The sequence below is a fragment of the Camelina sativa genome, chromosome 16, assembly GCF_030686135.1.
Source record: "Camelina sativa cultivar CO46 ecotype springtype chromosome 16, ASM3068613v1".
Classification (NCBI taxonomy): domain Eukaryota; kingdom Viridiplantae; phylum Streptophyta; class Magnoliopsida; order Brassicales; family Brassicaceae; genus Camelina; species Camelina sativa.
In genome coordinates this window covers 30,750,627-30,767,795 of record NC_141895.1, presented here as the reverse complement: position 1 = coordinate 30,767,795, position 17,169 = coordinate 30,750,627, and the positions used below count along the sequence as shown (strand labels likewise).

Here is a 17,169-nt window from a genome sequence, read left to right as displayed (position 1 = left end):
AGTTTATGTTCGAATCCATCAACTATAGTATTTTTTTGTCCAGTTAACACCCAATGAATTGGAATTATTTCACATTGTTCCCTTATTTGAAAATATTACTATAAATAAAGTACTAAAACTCACCAAACTAAGCATAAATCAAGGAAATAATTCTCAAATTTGAGTGTTACTAAATAAATCTTATTCGTTTTTTTTTTATCAATCAGACAACTAAGAAACAAAAAAAGATAAAGATACTCATTATTAGTCATTAGCTTAATTAGTCCAGTGATCAAGACTTTATAAGTATTTCTTACTAGTTTTCAAAACTTTTTTTTCCTTCATATATATATACGGTAAACAAAATAAACAAGAAAAAAATCAGAATAAAATCGGAGCTCTGTCTTTTCAATAATTTTTTTTTATTTTTTTTATAAGCTCTGTCTTTTTCCAGAAGAAATAAAAAAGCTAAAACAGGATATTAAATAATTAAATTATCGGTTATATTAGTATTAGCAATCTTTAATTAGGTAAAACATATTACTACAAAGAGATTAACGCACCAAAGAAGGAAATCTGAAAGAGTGAATGCTTTCTTCAAACGCGCTCTCTCTCCTTCTTTCTCTCTCTAGTTCTTATTCTCTCTCTCTCTCAGCCTCTTCGTCTTCTTCGTCTTCGTTATCTCTTCCTCTCTCTGTGTGTGTGTCACTAAACTCAGTTCACTGTTAGTGAGAGAGGAAGCTCTTTTAAAACTCTTTTATACTTTGCATAGCCTCACTTGTTAGCTTACGATTTTAGGGATCTGAAACGCTTTACTGTTTGTTGTTGTCTTTGCGATTCTCGATTGAGAGAGTCTCTGAGCTCGCTGGAGATTTGATTCCATTTCTCAAGCTGCTGAATCTGGTAATTTTTGTTTTCCTCAAGTAATTTAGGTCTTCGATTAAGCTTTCTCCATGAAATTGAAACATGCTTTGGGTCTGCGTCTATGTTAATCCTCTGATTTTTCTATGTATGTGTCGATTTGAGCAATTTTTGTAGTTCTAGCTTAGGGTTTTCGTTTGTTTGTTTCTGGAGTTTTCTAGGTAGGTACAAATGGATTCTGTTCTGTGTAGATCTGTTTGTGAGGTGGAGATTTCAAGTTTACTGTTGCCAAAATGGAACTTGTTGTGTACCTTAGCTTGAAGATGATCACATTGATTTTTTTGAAATACTTGTAACGTATCGCTATATTAATCTGGAGATAATACTCTTTTGGTATCATGCTATTTAAGAATTTGCTTGAACTCGGGGTTTGTCTTCTTGTTAGATTTTTGGATTTGGGTGATTTTTTTTTTTTTTTTTTTTTTTTGTAATCTGTTTGTATCTTCGAATGTTCTTCTGGGAAGCTAGAGTTGAAAACCCTAACGCTTTGTTTTGTTGTTGTAATCAGATCTTGCACCTGCTTCTTGGTAGTGGTCAAACACCAATGGGTTAATTAAAAAATGGAGTTTATATTGGGACTTTTCTTCGTTTGTTGACCTTTGTTGGGTCAACCAAGTATGATCTTTGAAGTTGTCAAAAGGATTGTTACTTTGTAGTGTTGAAACAAGGTCTTTAAAAAGAGTGATAGTGTCAGTGTGCCACCTCGGGTTGTTGTTGGGAAGAAAGATCATGCCTTGGTGGAGTAAATCCAAAGATGAAAAAAAGAAAACTAACAAGGAGAGCCTCATTGATGCGTTTAATCGGAAATTGGGATTCGCATCTGAGGATAGGTCTAGTGGTCGGTCGAGAAAATCAAGAAGACGACGTGATGAAATTGTGTCTGAAAGAGGAGCTATATCTCGGTTACCATCAAGATCTCCTTCTCCTTCTACTCGGGTTTCACGCTGTCAGAGTTTTGCTGAAAGATCTCCTGCTGTACCTCTTCCTCGTCCTATTGTCCGTCCTATTGTAACGAGTACTGATTCGGGAATGAATGGTTCACAGAGACCAGGTTTAGATGCAAATGTCAAGCCATCATGGTTGCCACTTCCAAAGCCCCATAATGCTACAAGCATGCCTGATATTACCGGTGCTGAGGCTGATTTTGCCACTGCTTCTGTGTCCAGTGGAAGTTCTGTGGGTGACAATCCATCTGATTCTCTCCTCCGTCCATTGGCTTCTGATTGTGAAAATGGAAACCGGACACCAGTAAATATTTCTTCGAGGTGAGTTTGAACTGTGATTGTTAGTGTTGTGGATTTTGCTCTTTCTCTTGCTCTCTGTTTCTTAACATGTTGTATCCTACTCTTATGTATAGGGATCAGCTCATGCAGAGTAATAAAAACTCAGCTGAGATGTTCAAGCCAGTCCCAAATGTGTCTAATAAAAACAGAATCCTGTCGGCATCTCCTAGGCGGAGACCTCTGGGCACTCATGTGAAGAATCTACAAATCCCACAACGAGATCTAGTGCTCTGCAGTGCCCCAGATAGCTTGTTGTCTAGTCCTTCTAGGAGTCCAATGAGATCATTTGTCCCAGATCAAGTCTCAAACCATGGATTGTTGATTAGCAAACCATATTCAGATGTTTCCTTGCTTGGATCTGGACAGTGCTCTAGCCCAGGTTCAGGTTACAACTCAGGTAACAATTCCATTGGTGGAGATATGGCTACTCAGCTGTTTTGGCCTCAGAGCAGGTGTAGCCCTGAATGTTCCCCTGTACCTAGTCCAAGAATGACGAGCCCTGGTCCTAGCTCCAGAATACAAAGTGGTGCTGTTACACCTCTTCATCCTCGAGCTGGAGGGTCAACTACTGGGTCACCTACAAGAAGACTTGATGATAATAGGCAGCAAAGCCACCGTCTGCCCCTCCCGCCGTTGTTAATATCTAATACTTGTCCGTTTTCGCCCACATATTCAGCAGCAACATCTCCGTCTGTCCCCCGAAGTCCAGCAAGGGCAGAGGCTACGGTAAGCCCTGGATCGCGATGGAAAAAAGGGAGATTGCTGGGGATGGGCAGTTTTGGACATGTATATCTTGGCTTTAACAGGTTCGTAACTATACAAGTCTGATTTTAGTTGAAAGATGCTCTCATTATATCTTGATTATCGTTGCTAAGATCTATTTTATACTGGTATTGATTAGAAACTTGTATGTTGCTTTGACCCAAAAAAAAAAAGAACTAGAAACTTATATGTTGGTTTAATTGGTTATGTTTTCGTCCTCAGTGAAAGTGGCGAAATGTGTGCCATGAAAGAGGTTACTTTATGCTCAGATGATCCCAAGTCAAGGGAGAGTGCACAACAATTAGGACAAGTGAGTTACACACATCATCTGTTCCAGATAAACAAGCGCTGCTTTTGTGCTTTTAGTCTTTAATTTTCTAACCGTGCAGCTTATTTTACAATGATTAACTTTCACAGGAAATATCAGTTCTAAGCCGTTTACGACACCCTAATATAGTGCAGTATTATGGCTCTGAAACCGTAAGTTTTACAGATATTTTTTGGGTCATTTCTAATCTTTGATACTGTAAACTATCTCAGCTGAACGAACCCATGCACGTGACTACTATTTACTTTCCCGTCCTATTACAGGTAGATGACAAATTGTATATATATCTGGAGTATGTCTCTGGTGGTTCAATCTATAAACTTCTTCAAGAGTATGGACAATTTGGTGAGAATGCCATCCGCAACTACACGCAACAAATTTTATCAGGGCTTGCGTATTTGCACGCCAAAAATACTGTTCATAGGTGGTTAATTCTAATCCATTTTCCTGATTCTTCGTTTTTCTTCATCCTTCATTTGTTGGAGGACTAAGTGGATACGGATTTTAATATTATCCAGGGATATCAAAGGAGCAAATATATTAGTGGATCCCCATGGACGGGTAAAAGTGGCTGATTTTGGGATGGCGAAACATGTATGGATACATTCTCTGCAATCTCGTTTACATGTTCTGTTTTAGTCCTGTTTGAAAATGTTCCTTGAAGCAGAAATGACTGATCCGAATAATTTATGCTAAGCCTAGCTAGAGCTTTTCCGAAATCTAATACGAATTCATGAACAAAATGCAGATTACTGCTCAATCTGGTCCTTTATCATTCAAAGGAAGCCCATATTGGATGGCACCTGAGGTCAGTATGGTGCTACAAACTGTCGGTTTCATGTTGAGAGGCTTTATGCTGATGCTTTTTATCTTGCTTGGATTTCAGGTGATAAAGAATTCAAATGGCAGTAACCTTGCAGTCGACATATGGAGTCTTGGATGTACCGTTTTAGAAATGGCTACAACGAAACCTCCATGGAGCCAGTATGAAGGGGTTAGTAAATTATATGAGTACTCGAACAAGTATGAGAATTACTGATGCGACTTCCCCATCCTTATCTATCTGAGTTCTTTATAGGTTCCTGCTATGTTCAAGATTGGAAACAGCAAGGAGCTTCCAGATATCCCTGATCATTTATCTGAAGAGGGTAAGGATTTTGTAAGAAAATGCCTACAAAGAAACCCCTCAAATCGTCCTACAGCTGCTCAGCTTTTGGACCACGCTTTTGTAAGAAATGTGATGCCGATGGAAAGGCCTATTGTGAGTGGCGAGCCTGCAGAAGCCATGAATGTAGCTTCAAGCACCATGAGATCACTGGTATGAAAGCTCGGATTCCCCAATTCTTATTTCTTTATGCTTCTGATTGCTTGACAAAAATCTGTCTGGTTCAGGACATTGGACACGCAAGGAGTCTTCCGTGCTTAGACTCGGAAGATGCAGCCAATTACCAGCAGAGAGGATCAAAACCTGGCTCGGGATTCAGGTACCCATGAGCCATTCCGTTTCTATCTTCATTTTCCAACATGAAAACTTCTTTGTGGCTAAAGTCTCCTCCTTTTGGTCGCAGTATATCGCAATCTCCTAGGAACATGTCATGCCCGATTTCACCAGTCGGTAGTCCAATCTTTCACTCGCATTCACCACACATTAGCGGAAGAAGATCTCCATCCCCAATATCTAGTCCCCATGCTCTCTCCGGTTCATCAACACCATTAACAGGGTGCGGTGGAGCCATCCCGTTCCATCACCAGAGACAAACTACAGTCAACTTCTTGCATGAAGGCATAGGATCAAGCAGAAGCCCTGGAAGTGGTGGAAATTTCTACACCAACAGTTTCTTTCAGGAGCCTAGTAGGCAGCAAGATCGGTCGCGGAGTAGTCCAAGGACGCCTCCTCATATATTTTGGGACAATAACGGTTCGATCCAGCCAGGCTATAATTGGAACAAGGACAACCAGCCAGTCCTATCTGATCATGTGTCCCAACAGCTCTTAAGTGAGCATCTGAAACTGAAGTCCCTCAACCTGAGACCCGGTTTTTCAACTCCCGGTTCGGCAAACAGAGGACCCTAACCCGTTCGAGTCAAATGATTCGACACCAATGACAGAACCATAAAACCCAATGGAAAAAAAAAAACATCAAAACAAATAGCTGCAGAAACTCCTTCAGGATCTCGGAATTGCAACACAGCATGAAGGGTCAGGATCTCGAGGTTTAGGATCGGGGGTTAGGGTTACAGAGACGCGTCTCAAAACCCTGAACTATTGGCTAATATCAGAAATGAGTTGTTTTTTATCGTCTTTGGAAAATCTGAAGAGACTTTATGTTGTCTCTCTCTCTCTTTCTCTGAGGATATCAGCAAAAATTGATTTTGTGTATAGGAAGAACAGGTCATCACCTAATTTGTCTATTTCCCTCTTTCTTCTGTCTCTTTGTTTGGTCTCTCTGATTTGTTGCTGATGTAGTAGAAGAAGAAAAAAAAGGGCAAATGCTTAAATCTTTTAAAATCTAAACTCTTTGATGTAATTCATCTTTATTGTAAGCGAGTCCCAAAATTAGATTATAAATCCACTCTCTAACTCTTGTTTTTTCTATGCTTGATTGATGCTTGCTTCTTGTCATCTGGTCCCAAAGTTCGAACTTCTCTACTTTTGTACCTAGGAATTATTTTTCAAAGGTTTAATGTTCTGCTATGGACTAGGACCACTAGGTCGTGTCTTGTGTTCTCGCCTAGCATCTTACAATATTACGAGTTGTGAGGAATGTCTGTTTTTTAATTAACTATAATGAATTCTACATAAGATACAGGTACACGATGCAAGTCTAACCAAGCATTTTACCATAGTAAATTTCACATTTTTGAGGGAAATATTTCAAAGGAAAATTTGGGTTTTGGAAACCGAGCAAGTGAGAAAAACAAACTAGAAAATATATTAGTATATATCAATTACAAAATCGTCCACAAATTATGAGAGCTTAGAAAGTTGCCTACGTTTATACACATTTAACACTTTCTGCCTTCCTTACAAAAGAAACAAACACTATAGACAACGAACGATAATGGATTCTTCTTTTAATAATGATGGTGTAAGTAACATACACAAAACATGATTAAAACAGGATTGAAGAGAAAAATAATCTTACAACTTACGTTACATTGGTTACAAACCCCAAGGCTTTTTGTAAAGTCTCTTGCGTTCCGTTTTTGGTCAAGTTGTCTCATTACTCAGAGCATTGTTCAAGCCGGACATGATGCGGACAAGCCCTTTCTGGCTCTCCTTTTGTCCATAGAATCCAAAGATCGTCTCGTTTTCGAGCTAACGTTAACATTGTTCCTGTAATTTCATCGTGAGACTAATACTCATGCGATGTACATTATGGAAAGAGAGAGATGTGGAGAGTTCCAGCTTACCGAGGGTGAAAGGGACAATGTAGAGTAATGCGGGTTGGCCGTGTCCATCCATTAGGTTTAGAGCCACGTAAGTAATCAAAAGACCTGTGGTTTTCAAATGGTCAAATGATTCTCAATGATGGAAGAAAAGAAAGATCTGTGGGGGATTACGCGGATTTGTATGTGATTTTACCTAATCCGTAGGCAACCATTGCCCATATAAAATAGCCGGTTCTAAGAGTCTTGTTAGCTAACCAGTCATATCTGCAAAAAGAAATGTTGGAAAAGCTTACAACTTGGTGAAATGAAACTATAGATGATGAATTAAGAGAGAGATGAGTATGGCTGTTGAACCTGAGAGCAAATGCGATTAGCAAACCGGGCAAAAGAATATCACCGAATCCAATAATGCTGTAGCCTCCCCAAGGATCGAACATGCGTGGAATCTTCAGTAACATTGGGATGCCATCTTCTCCACTCTTATCACCACGAGCTACCTGCAAAGAAGAAAGAAGCACATTGCATTTTTTGAGTTTGGGCATTGTTATATTCATATGTAAATGACGGATGGCTAATAGGTTGGTTACTTACAACAATCATTACGCTTTCGTGGAACAACTTCTTGGAGACAAACACCCAGAAAATATCGTACAAGAAGGCACAACTGAGAAGAACTGTCCCAACCTGTTCCAAGTAATATGGCTTTAAAAACTTTTTTTATATAATGTTTTGGAGACTAAAAGATGAAGTATAAGTATGTGTAAGAAATAACCTTTAGATTTGGGACATGAACAATCTGTAGTACTGTGATGATCAATGCGATACCCTGGCCAATAGAACAACAATATTACATACCATATGACGGTGGATTGTAGTTGTAAATGAAACTTTTATGAGGCTCCAATCCTTACAAGAACATCTTGGCCAATCCAAGCAAAGGAGTTAACTCGGTAAACAGCCCAGAGGACAGCAAAGACAATGCAGAAAGGAGACACTGCAAGAGTCAGGTAAGATATAGGTCCAAGGAAAGGGACTTTTACGTAAGCATTTGCAGCACGTTGGAACCATCTGCAAAAAGAACAGTCCATGATGACATCCTCCATGATGTGCATTAAAGGCAGTAGGCATTGAAAGGAATCATGCTTTTACCTTGATAGTAACGCAACGAGGCAAGTTTGCAAACCCTGAAGATAAAGAAGGTATTACACCATATCAGACTATAACCAATGTTTTAATTCAACTAAAGTTAGAACCGAGTAGAAGTTGGTACCTCAACACCACCAATGCAGAAAACAACCACAAGAAGCTCCACAAACCAATAAGACATAAGCTTGTAAAGAATCACAAGGAATCCCGAAGCAAGAACTACGAAAAAAATAGCTGAAATAGTATTGATCTCTACAACACCACTACCGCCATCATTTGTGTTTGGGATTTCATCTATAGCATCCTACATTTGTGCAGAGAAAATAATGTTAGAACAAGAAGTAAGAATACGTACGTAAGAAAACTAACACTGACAATAAAATTATTAACAAAAGCAACCAAATAAACAAAACCATGTGAGTCTCTTGTCAAAAGTAGACAAATGCCTCAAGGAGGGGCCCAGCTCATTAAGAAAAGCCATCCGTTACCTATCAATTTCTTTGGATGTTCATCTTGACACAACATTTTGTATAATTGGTAAAGAAATGCCTACGTGGTGTTCAATATACCGTAATGGACTTTTCTTCCTCCGCCTAACCAAGTTACCAACTACTCTGTCCCATTTGGCATCATTGGAAAACACAAGAAGCGCAAGGGACTAATTATTGGCAGTTGACGTTATCCTCACCCATCCAACTAAATCTTCCTAGCCTAATATTACTATTCCCAAAACAAGTAGAAAATGTCGGACCTTCAGTAGCTTATCATGATCAATAGCTGCTTCTCGGGCACTCCATGCAGACCAATAAGATGCACACAAAATGGTACCGATAGCCATTAACCACAAAAATACTTCTGCTACGTCAACAGCTGGTCGTCTTGGGGAGTAAAGCTGCGCAGACACTGCATCAAGTATGGAAGATTATCGAGTTAACTGATACATATAATGAACTATAATTTAAGCTTGGAATGACAACTTTAGAAGCATATCTTGACTGAAAAAGAAAAGCTAAACAGATAATAATTAGGACGTGCCTTTTGAACTATTGGCTAGCATCGTTTGCAAGGTTACACCAGCATCCTGTGGGAGCATGACGGCAGGAATCTGTATATCTAAGTCCGTTTCATCCGGTTCACAGACCATTTTGTAAAGTTCTGTCCGAAAAAACAAACATACAACCAATTAGAAACATACTGCCAGTGATAGTAAAGCATACCTAAATAACTCCTGATAACTGATTGCAATTAGACAAATTCAACAGCCACCATCGAAAGAAAAACAAGTAAACCTTTCTGATTATTTATGATGAGCAGAGCAGAGGCACCAGCAGCTTCTGCATTATTTGCCTTTGCTGTGAACCTACAGTTTCCCCGCTCCACAATAACAACATCTCCAGAAAGCTAAAACAAAGATTGAACTCTGTAAGTTAACGCTTTCACATTACTTGCATTGCTTCTAATGTCATAAGTCATAATAAAAAAAAAGGGTTAGAATAAAAACCTTGTTCTTGAGCGGTGTACAAGAATCACGAGGATTTGCAAAAACAAGGTGTGTCTGGTTAGCGTTCTTCTCCTTGGAAACAATCCGCCTCCCAAATCTAGCCCCAACCCCAACAAACTCCACATTCTCAACACCATCAACCCACGTTTGAACTTTCACCTTAAGCAAAGAACCAGGTGACCACAAATCATACAAACACATATAAACTTCAATCCAATCTATTAAACATGAATAAAGCTTTCACTCAGAACTAGACTTCATAAACCCAATAAGTAGAACAACTAAAAGCTAAAAGGTCGAAACTTTAACTCAGAATTGAGGAATCCATAACTTAGATCAACTATAAAAGCTAAAAGGTTAAAGCTTTAACGCTCAAGACTCAAAATTACTAAACTAATCACGAAGTCACCATAGCATATAATTAGAAAGCTTCGATTTTGTTAATTCAAATTAGTCAAGAAGAAGCTGAATCCGGAGGTAATTGAGTAAGAGAGGGAGTACCAAAACGAAGTCATTCTCGCAACCAGGTTTCTTGGGAGCTAAATCGTCTTGATGAACAATATCACCGGCGGTGACAGTAGAAGGGAGAGATAAGAGTAGAATCGAAGATGATAGAAGAAGAAGAATCCGGAGAAATCGAAGCCAATCCATCGGAATGCTCCCCCAAGGATTCTTCTGAGAGAAAGAGAGAGAAGAGTGAAACACGGAAGCGATTAATAAAAACAAAACCAATTGGGAAAATATTCTTAGAAAAATCAATTTTATGAGAATATATATATTTTTTAATTTTGATCTGATGATATCATTGTTGGATCTGTGGAAAATGACGTAAGCGAGACAAGTAAAGTGAAAGTGGTGTGATGAGGGAAAAAGAAAGAAACATTGAAAACGACGACGTTAGGTCAAGCCGCTGTTGGACCGGTTTTGTCGCGTTTTCTGATTGGACCGGTTTAGCTAAACTTGGTGGTTCTGTTTATATCACAATCTTCTTGTAGAAATTTTGTACACTATTTAACAAAACGATTAATGATTGACCTGTGTTTCCGACATTTAAGACAGTTCCTCCCACATACCATGTTTTATTTGTCTAACCATTTTATTATTATTACTAGCATCACTAGAGTGGTTCATCAGCATCTGGTTCACCATTGTCTGAAAAATTAAACAAAAGGTCACAAAATTTACAACAACAGGCAAAAGAAACTATCCTAACACATACTCAAAGCAAAAACGCCTGAATCTGAGGATCCAGAGTCGTAATATGCAACACATGGACAAAAATGCCTCAAAATCATAATATGTAAACACATCAAAAAGCTAAGCGACGAATATGACGATTTTGACTTAGGAATTCAAAAAAAAAAAATCATCGGAGCAGAATCTAACCATGGCTCTACGTGAAGAGCGTATCATCATCATCATCCCGGCGAATCCAAATGTAAGTAACAAACAACAAAATGTTATGTTTGTAGGGTTTACATTTATACCCAATACGATGTCGTCGTCGCACTACCAATGGGCCTTCTAGAATGCCCATTTTACCCAAATAATTTGTTGTAAAGGGAAATTTAGGGTGAATATTCAAATGTTCGAAGCTCATCTCTACTTTAAAAGATTTAGTTACTAAAACAACTAGATTATATTTATACCTAATGACTCATATAAACTGTTTTTTAAATATAATACATCTTTATTAGCATATTGAAAAGTCAAATTCAAAAACTCACTATGTACTCCATCTAACTCTAGAAAAAAAAACCTCCAGGTATTTTCATTAAATTTTATATTTAAAATGAACCAAAAGTTGTAAATTAGATTTATCATTCCAAAAATATTTTGTTAAATCAAAATTGGAGGAATTTCTTTACTTTTAAAAGAATAAATGCTAGAGAATAATTTAGAAAGCTGTAAAAACCGTTGAGATTCAAAGTTTATATTATTTTGTGCCATGAAAAAAAAATGAAAACAGTTCAAATAGACAGATATATATATATATATATTTTAAAAGATATGAATATTTGAATATACACAACTCTACAATGAACAGTTGCAACTTTATATAAAAACTGTTATAATGTACAATCACAACTTTTTGTAAAACACACGATTTATTTTTTTACAGATTTTTTTGGAAAATTATCCAAAAGGTACGATTGAAAAAACACAACTTTTGGTGGCATTTATTTGGATTGCTGAAATATTCATCATTCCAAAAGTCTTTTGTTAAATCAAGAATTAGAGTAATTTTTTGACTTTTAAAAAAATGAATGCTAGAAAGTAATTTAGAAAAATTTATAAACCATTGAGATTAAAATTTTAGTTGATTTTGTGTCATGGAAAAAAAATGAAAACAGTTCAAACTGACAAATATATATAGATTTCAAAGATAAGAATGTTCCAATAATCACAACTCTACAATGAACAGTTATAACTTTTTCATAAATAATTGTATTAATGATCCATCACGACTTTTCGAAAAATATCCAAAAGGTATGATTGAAAAAACACAACTATTAGTTACATTTTTTCGGATTGTTATTATATATAGATTTAGAACAATATTTGGATTCACCCCTAGGAGTGAACCTCTCCATTCACCCCCTTATAAAATAAAGAAATAAAATCTGTATAAATTATTATAAAATTTAAAACTTAAACTGCTTTTTAATAAACCCAAACCGACATATATAAAATCTAAAATCTAATCATCTCATTTGTGAACCCAAACCGATATATAACTTCGTTTTACTTGTAAAATCTAAATCCTAACCATCTTATTTGTGAACCCAAACCGATATATAATTCCGTTCCACTTGTAAAATCTAAACCCTAACCATCTCATTTGTGAACTCAAACCCACAAATGAGATAATGCGAATTTTTATAGATTTATTTGGTTTATTGATGAATTAAATGATGATTTACTGATTATATTATTTTTATTTATTGTTTTTAGAGTGGTCCCAATAAAATTACAAATGGGATAATGAGAATCTTTTAATTTATAGCCAGAAATAAGATTCAAAGTATGCTTAATTGTTCAAAAGACTATTCTCTGCCAAACTTTCGTAATTTATGTTCTTGTCACACATACTTAAATCACAAGGCCTAACCTTCTTATTATTCAATCATGTCTTCATATGCAAGATATATTTACCAAATTGCAACCGTAATCTTTTTGTTTAAATCCATTTATTAAATTTTTTCGGTTAGATTCCCTTTGTGTGGTATTTTTTAATTTTTATATTTAAATTAAACTTTTATATTAAGAGTTGCCGCCTCACCAAAAAACTTTATCAAATTTGAATAGTCTATGGCTATCTTTCCCTTGCTTAAAGGGGTTCGCAACCACCAATTCACCATTCTCACCAATGTATTATATACTTGTCTATCTATTGTTTTGACCTGGACGGAATGGTTTTATCCGACAATAGACTCTAATATTTCCTAGATAGCAAGAATTTTACGTAATTTTGGAAAATCGTTTACATAGATAATTAGATGCGAATTGATAGTTTTTCTAATTTGCTTAATAAAAACTTGAAAGTGTTATAATTTATTTTGCTTACTCATGATGTAAATTTAGATATTTAAGCTTTGTTTTTTTTTTATCGTTTTGATTTATTATTTAATATAAGTTATGAGAATTGTTACATAAACGATTGTACCACTGACAATTCTGATCCTAGTACATCTATCACATACTACAAACTGTAAAAGTATTATTAATCAACGGCTGCAAATGGTTTCATAAAATTGAAAAAATGGGTTGAACAAAATTGGGTTGAATAATATTCAACTCATTCATCTCCAAAATAGTGGTTGAACAAGTTGAAGATTTTTGTTGTTGGATTAGTTTATTTTTCAACTTTTTAAATTGAACAGGCTGAATAGTTTTTCCAACATTTTCAACCTTTTCAATCAAATGGTGAAAATTGGTTGAATAATTTTTTTCAACCTGTTCAATCTCTTCAACCTTGCAACCATTTGCATCCAACTTTTGATAAAAACAGTAGGCAAAAAACTTCTAGAGATTAAAAAAAACTCATGTTTTCTTCTTTACCCACAATTAAGGGTGTCAAAATGGTTCCAATTCCAAATTTATGGATCAACCCAAAACAAACCATTCCAAAAACTTATTGGATTTATAGTTTGAGTTTTAATGGGTTAATGGATCAACATGATTTATTGGTTTAATGAATTGGGTTGAAATGGATTGGGATAAAATGGTTGATGAGTTAACTAAAAACCAAACCAAACATAGTTGAATTGATTTTAAATACCAAATTAAACTGATTTTTCTTTTAATTAAATGTGTAAACCAAATTGAACCAACCAAATTGAACAAAACCAAAATATCTACCTTCTTCTTCGATCTCAATTCACACTTCTTCTTCGACGGTATGAATGATTTTTCTTCTGGGGTTCCCTAAATTTTTGCTTATGTTTGATTTTGTATCTTTAGGGTTCTAATCTCTTGTTGGAACATTTGAAACCAATTGCATTTTTTTGGGTTTTAACTCTGACAAAATTTATACACATGTTCTTCCCACCTTTAAAATCTTCCTACATCTCCATATCTCGGCTTTCCTCGAAACCAAAGAAACAGGAAAGTAAAAAAAAATGGAAGAACTTGAAGGTACACGACTACATCTCCATAATCTCCTTCCTTGAGCATGTTCTATGTCTCTTTCTGTAGAATCCATTACCTCCCTGCAAATCGATCTTTCAAAATACATTTTAGCCGCGGTGGAAAAAATGCTAGGCTATCTTCTCTTCTAATGATTTCACCACAGAGATATTAATGACTCTCTGGTAACCTGCAGAAGCAGAGTAATAGGAGGGGGACAGATTAGTAATCAGCAAGCATCTTGCGAAGTTTCAACAACTCTCAAACAGATCACAATCTTGGGTTATTGTCTGTTGTTTTATCATCTAGAAAAAGAAACTGTTACGACTCCACTTACCGCCATGGGAACTCGCTTGTGTCTATTCCAGCTTGGTGGAGCTCATCAACGTATTGCAATGCTTCCCGGCATTCTTCTCGGTCATCATAGAACTCTTTCTTATCACCTTCAAGCTGATACGCTTCATGGCCTTTCCCTGCTACAACCTGCAAACACAGAGCAGTGTTGTCAGGCTTACCTAATAACACCATTTGATTCTATTACTTTGATTGCTTGTAAAGGATTTCAATCCAGCAACTTTGATAAGAGACTGAAAAGTTATGTAGAGACTACAGAGAATGGGTTTATTTGAATACTTACAACCATATCACCTTCTTCACCCATAGCAACGGCACAACGCACAGCTACACGTCTAATATCATGAAGGAAGAGTCTATTACCATTTGCCAACGGCGGATAGTAATCATGTTCGCCATGTTTCAAATACTCTTGCATTGTCCATCCAATCCCAGACAACATGTCATCCAAGATGTCCACTAAAAACCACATTGGAAACTTTCCTAACTATTATACCTTACCACAGAAACAAACTTTATAGACTCAACCTAATTTTAGAGTAACTTACATGGATCTTCGTTCCTCGGATTATCAGATGTCAACATGGTCACATCACTCTTTTCAGTAGCGATTTTCGTCATAAGCGGTCTTTTCCCTCTTTCATTCTCACCCTCACAACCAATGACTTCAACAACAACAAAAAAAGCCAGCTAAAATAATCAGATGACCACAATTATAAAGAGGCACGAGTAAGGAGCATAAAATGGATGGAAGAACATTTCTATACCGGTAATGATTCTTCTCGGTTTAAGCTCTCGAATTGAATCTAACAGTCTTGACAAGCCACCAGGTGTGTTAGCATGATCGACAATAACACCAAAGGCTTGTTCCTCATCAATCAACTCACACCTTCCCGGGACTGCATCGACTTCCTCAACACCCCTAACAATATCCTCTAGAGGAGCTCCAACAGCAATCCCAACAGCCACAGCCGCAAGAATATTATAGATATTATGCCGTCCTAACAAACCTGAAGAGATCTCCAGTATACCTTGAGGGGTATTAACCAAGACCTGCGTCTCGAACAAGGAAAGCTCAAACTTTAACGGGTAAACATCGGCTTTCGTGTTCTCCATAGCAAATGTCACAACAGGAACATCAGGATTCCCTTGCTGGACGAAAAATGAAGCGTTAGGATCATCTATGTTAACCACTTTCCTATGCCTTTCCGGATCAACCATTCTTGCAAACAACTTGGCTTCAGCATCTCTATACTCTTCATCAGTACCACGGAAATCCGAATTTTCTCTAGTCAAATTAGTGAAAACCGCAATGTCGAAATCCACCTCATCACATTTCCCTAAAGCAAGTTCCTGAGGGGAAGCTTCCATAACCAGAGCTTCAGTTCCATTATGCAACATCTTAGCCATCAAACTCTGAACCAAAACAGCATCAGGATTTGTAGTAGCATTAGGCGTATCTAATTTGTTATCGCCATGGATATAACAAGAAACTGTGCTAAACATTCCAGTTCGCACACCCATAGCTTCATAGAGGCTTTTTATCAAATAAGTAGAAGTCGTTTTACCAGTCGTACCAGTAACTCCGATCACTGCCATGTTCTTAGACGGATGACTATAAAACGAAGAAGCTAAAGCTGCTAAAACTGCATTAGTGTCTTCAACAATAACAAGTGCTTTGCAACCTAAAGTATCTTCAATATCAATCTCTTTGCTAGCTACAACAGCCACTGCTCCTCTCTTATCAGCTTCACTCAAGAAAATTTCACTTCCTACACAGCAAACGAAGAGATCTCCGGCGCTTACACCTCGAGAGTCCTGCTGGATCCCAGTGATATCGACATCTAAATCGCCGTAAACTGAGATTGGTACCACTTTACTCTCATCTAAAAGCTCAGCTAAGCTCATTTTGAATTTAGGTTCCACGATTCTCACTTTAGATTCACCAAAATCATCCAAATCGAATTCGAATTGATGATCAGAACCAATCTTCTTGTTGGTCCTAGTGTTACCTTCCTCATCAACCCAGTATTCTTCATCAGAAACTTCGGTTAATCCAGTTAACTTATCAATCTCATCCAAATCCACAACTTCTTCTTCATCAAGCTCATCAGTTTCATCACCTTCTTCCTCATCTCCTCCCTCCTCAACCTTCTTAGACGACGCCGTTTTTGGAGGATTAGGTTTGAGCAATCCTTGCTTAACGAACTCGCTACGTTTCATGGAGATTGCTCTATCGATATCCGAGAACAGATCGCCGCTAGGTTCTACGTCATCTCTTCCCGTCTCCGTCGCGTCCTCCACATCGGCGATAGCGGAGAGATACGTGTTACGATTCTTCTCGAAATCTTCTTCCTCTAGCTTCCGTGCACGAGCAGCTTGACGCTGTATCTGCTGAAACTTCGATACACCGTGCATTGAATCCTCCGGTGCTTCAGGTGGATCGTCATCTGCAGGGTTCGGGTACGAATTCCGGCGAGCAGGTCCAGCCGCAACCGTGAGATTACGTGAATTTCGGGAGAACGGTAAGATGACAGGTTTGTAAGAGAAGGAAGAGGTGGTTCCAGTTAGAGAGAGAAAGACTGGGTGAGGAGAGAGAAACGTGAACAACGCCATTGGAGAGAGGGAGTGAGAAAACAAAAGCAGTGAAAGGTTTTCGCAAGGGGATAAGAGCTCAGTTGCAAAACGCGGCGTATAAGGAAACCCGAGACGCCAGCAAAACGCTGCGTTGTGAATAGTTACTTGATGGGCCTATAAGGCTGTAATCATGGCATACTATATAAGCCCACTAGTTTATTTATCTTTTTTTCATTTTTAGGATAGAATGCGATAACAGGTTGCACAAAAAAAAAAAAAAAAAAAAAAAAAAAAAAA

At 37.3% G+C, this 17,169-nt stretch overlaps 3 protein-coding genes across 3 annotated transcripts; 1 reads left to right on the top strand and 2 right to left on the bottom strand.

Moving 5' to 3' along the window:
* The first annotated feature begins 322 nt into the window (after positions 1–322).
* On the top strand, positions 323–5,841 carry LOC104753039 (mitogen-activated protein kinase kinase kinase YODA). The gene is made up of 12 exons (XM_019238203.2): positions 323–882; positions 1,409–2,165; positions 2,258–2,989; positions 3,168–3,255; positions 3,363–3,425; positions 3,537–3,697; positions 3,792–3,867; positions 4,022–4,081; positions 4,160–4,267; positions 4,352–4,591; positions 4,666–4,757; positions 4,842–5,841. Exons 2-12 carry the CDS (start codon positions 1,630–1,632, stop codon positions 5,344–5,346), a joined length of 2,661 nt encoding a protein of 886 aa, XP_019093748.1. The 5' UTR covers positions 323–882; positions 1,409–1,629; the 3' UTR covers positions 5,347–5,841.
* Positions 5,842–6,320: 479 nt separating this feature from the next.
* On the bottom strand, positions 6,321–10,165 carry LOC104753038 (signal peptide peptidase-like 2). The gene is made up of 14 exons (XM_010475316.3): positions 9,814–10,165; positions 9,313–9,471; positions 9,101–9,212; positions 8,847–8,966; positions 8,563–8,714; positions 7,936–8,115; positions 7,815–7,849; positions 7,577–7,733; positions 7,438–7,491; positions 7,257–7,349; positions 7,020–7,162; positions 6,859–6,929; positions 6,687–6,770; positions 6,321–6,609 (listed from the first exon to the last, which is right to left on the bottom strand). The coding sequence occupies exons 1-14, from the start codon at positions 9,961–9,963 to the stop codon at positions 6,497–6,499; spliced, it is 1,623 nt and encodes a 540-aa protein (XP_010473618.1). The 5' UTR covers positions 9,964–10,165; the 3' UTR covers positions 6,321–6,496.
* A 3,623-nt stretch (positions 10,166–13,788) lies between these two features.
* LOC104753037 (UDP-N-acetylmuramoyl-L-alanyl-D-glutamate--2,6-diaminopimelate ligase MurE homolog, chloroplastic) lies at positions 13,789–17,169 on the bottom strand. The gene is made up of 5 exons (XM_010475315.3): positions 15,063–17,169; positions 14,844–14,960; positions 14,579–14,754; positions 14,279–14,424; positions 13,789–14,131 (listed from the first exon to the last, which is right to left on the bottom strand). Exons 1-5 carry the CDS (start codon positions 16,909–16,911, stop codon positions 14,113–14,115), a joined length of 2,307 nt encoding a protein of 768 aa, XP_010473617.1. The 5' UTR covers positions 16,912–17,169; the 3' UTR covers positions 13,789–14,112.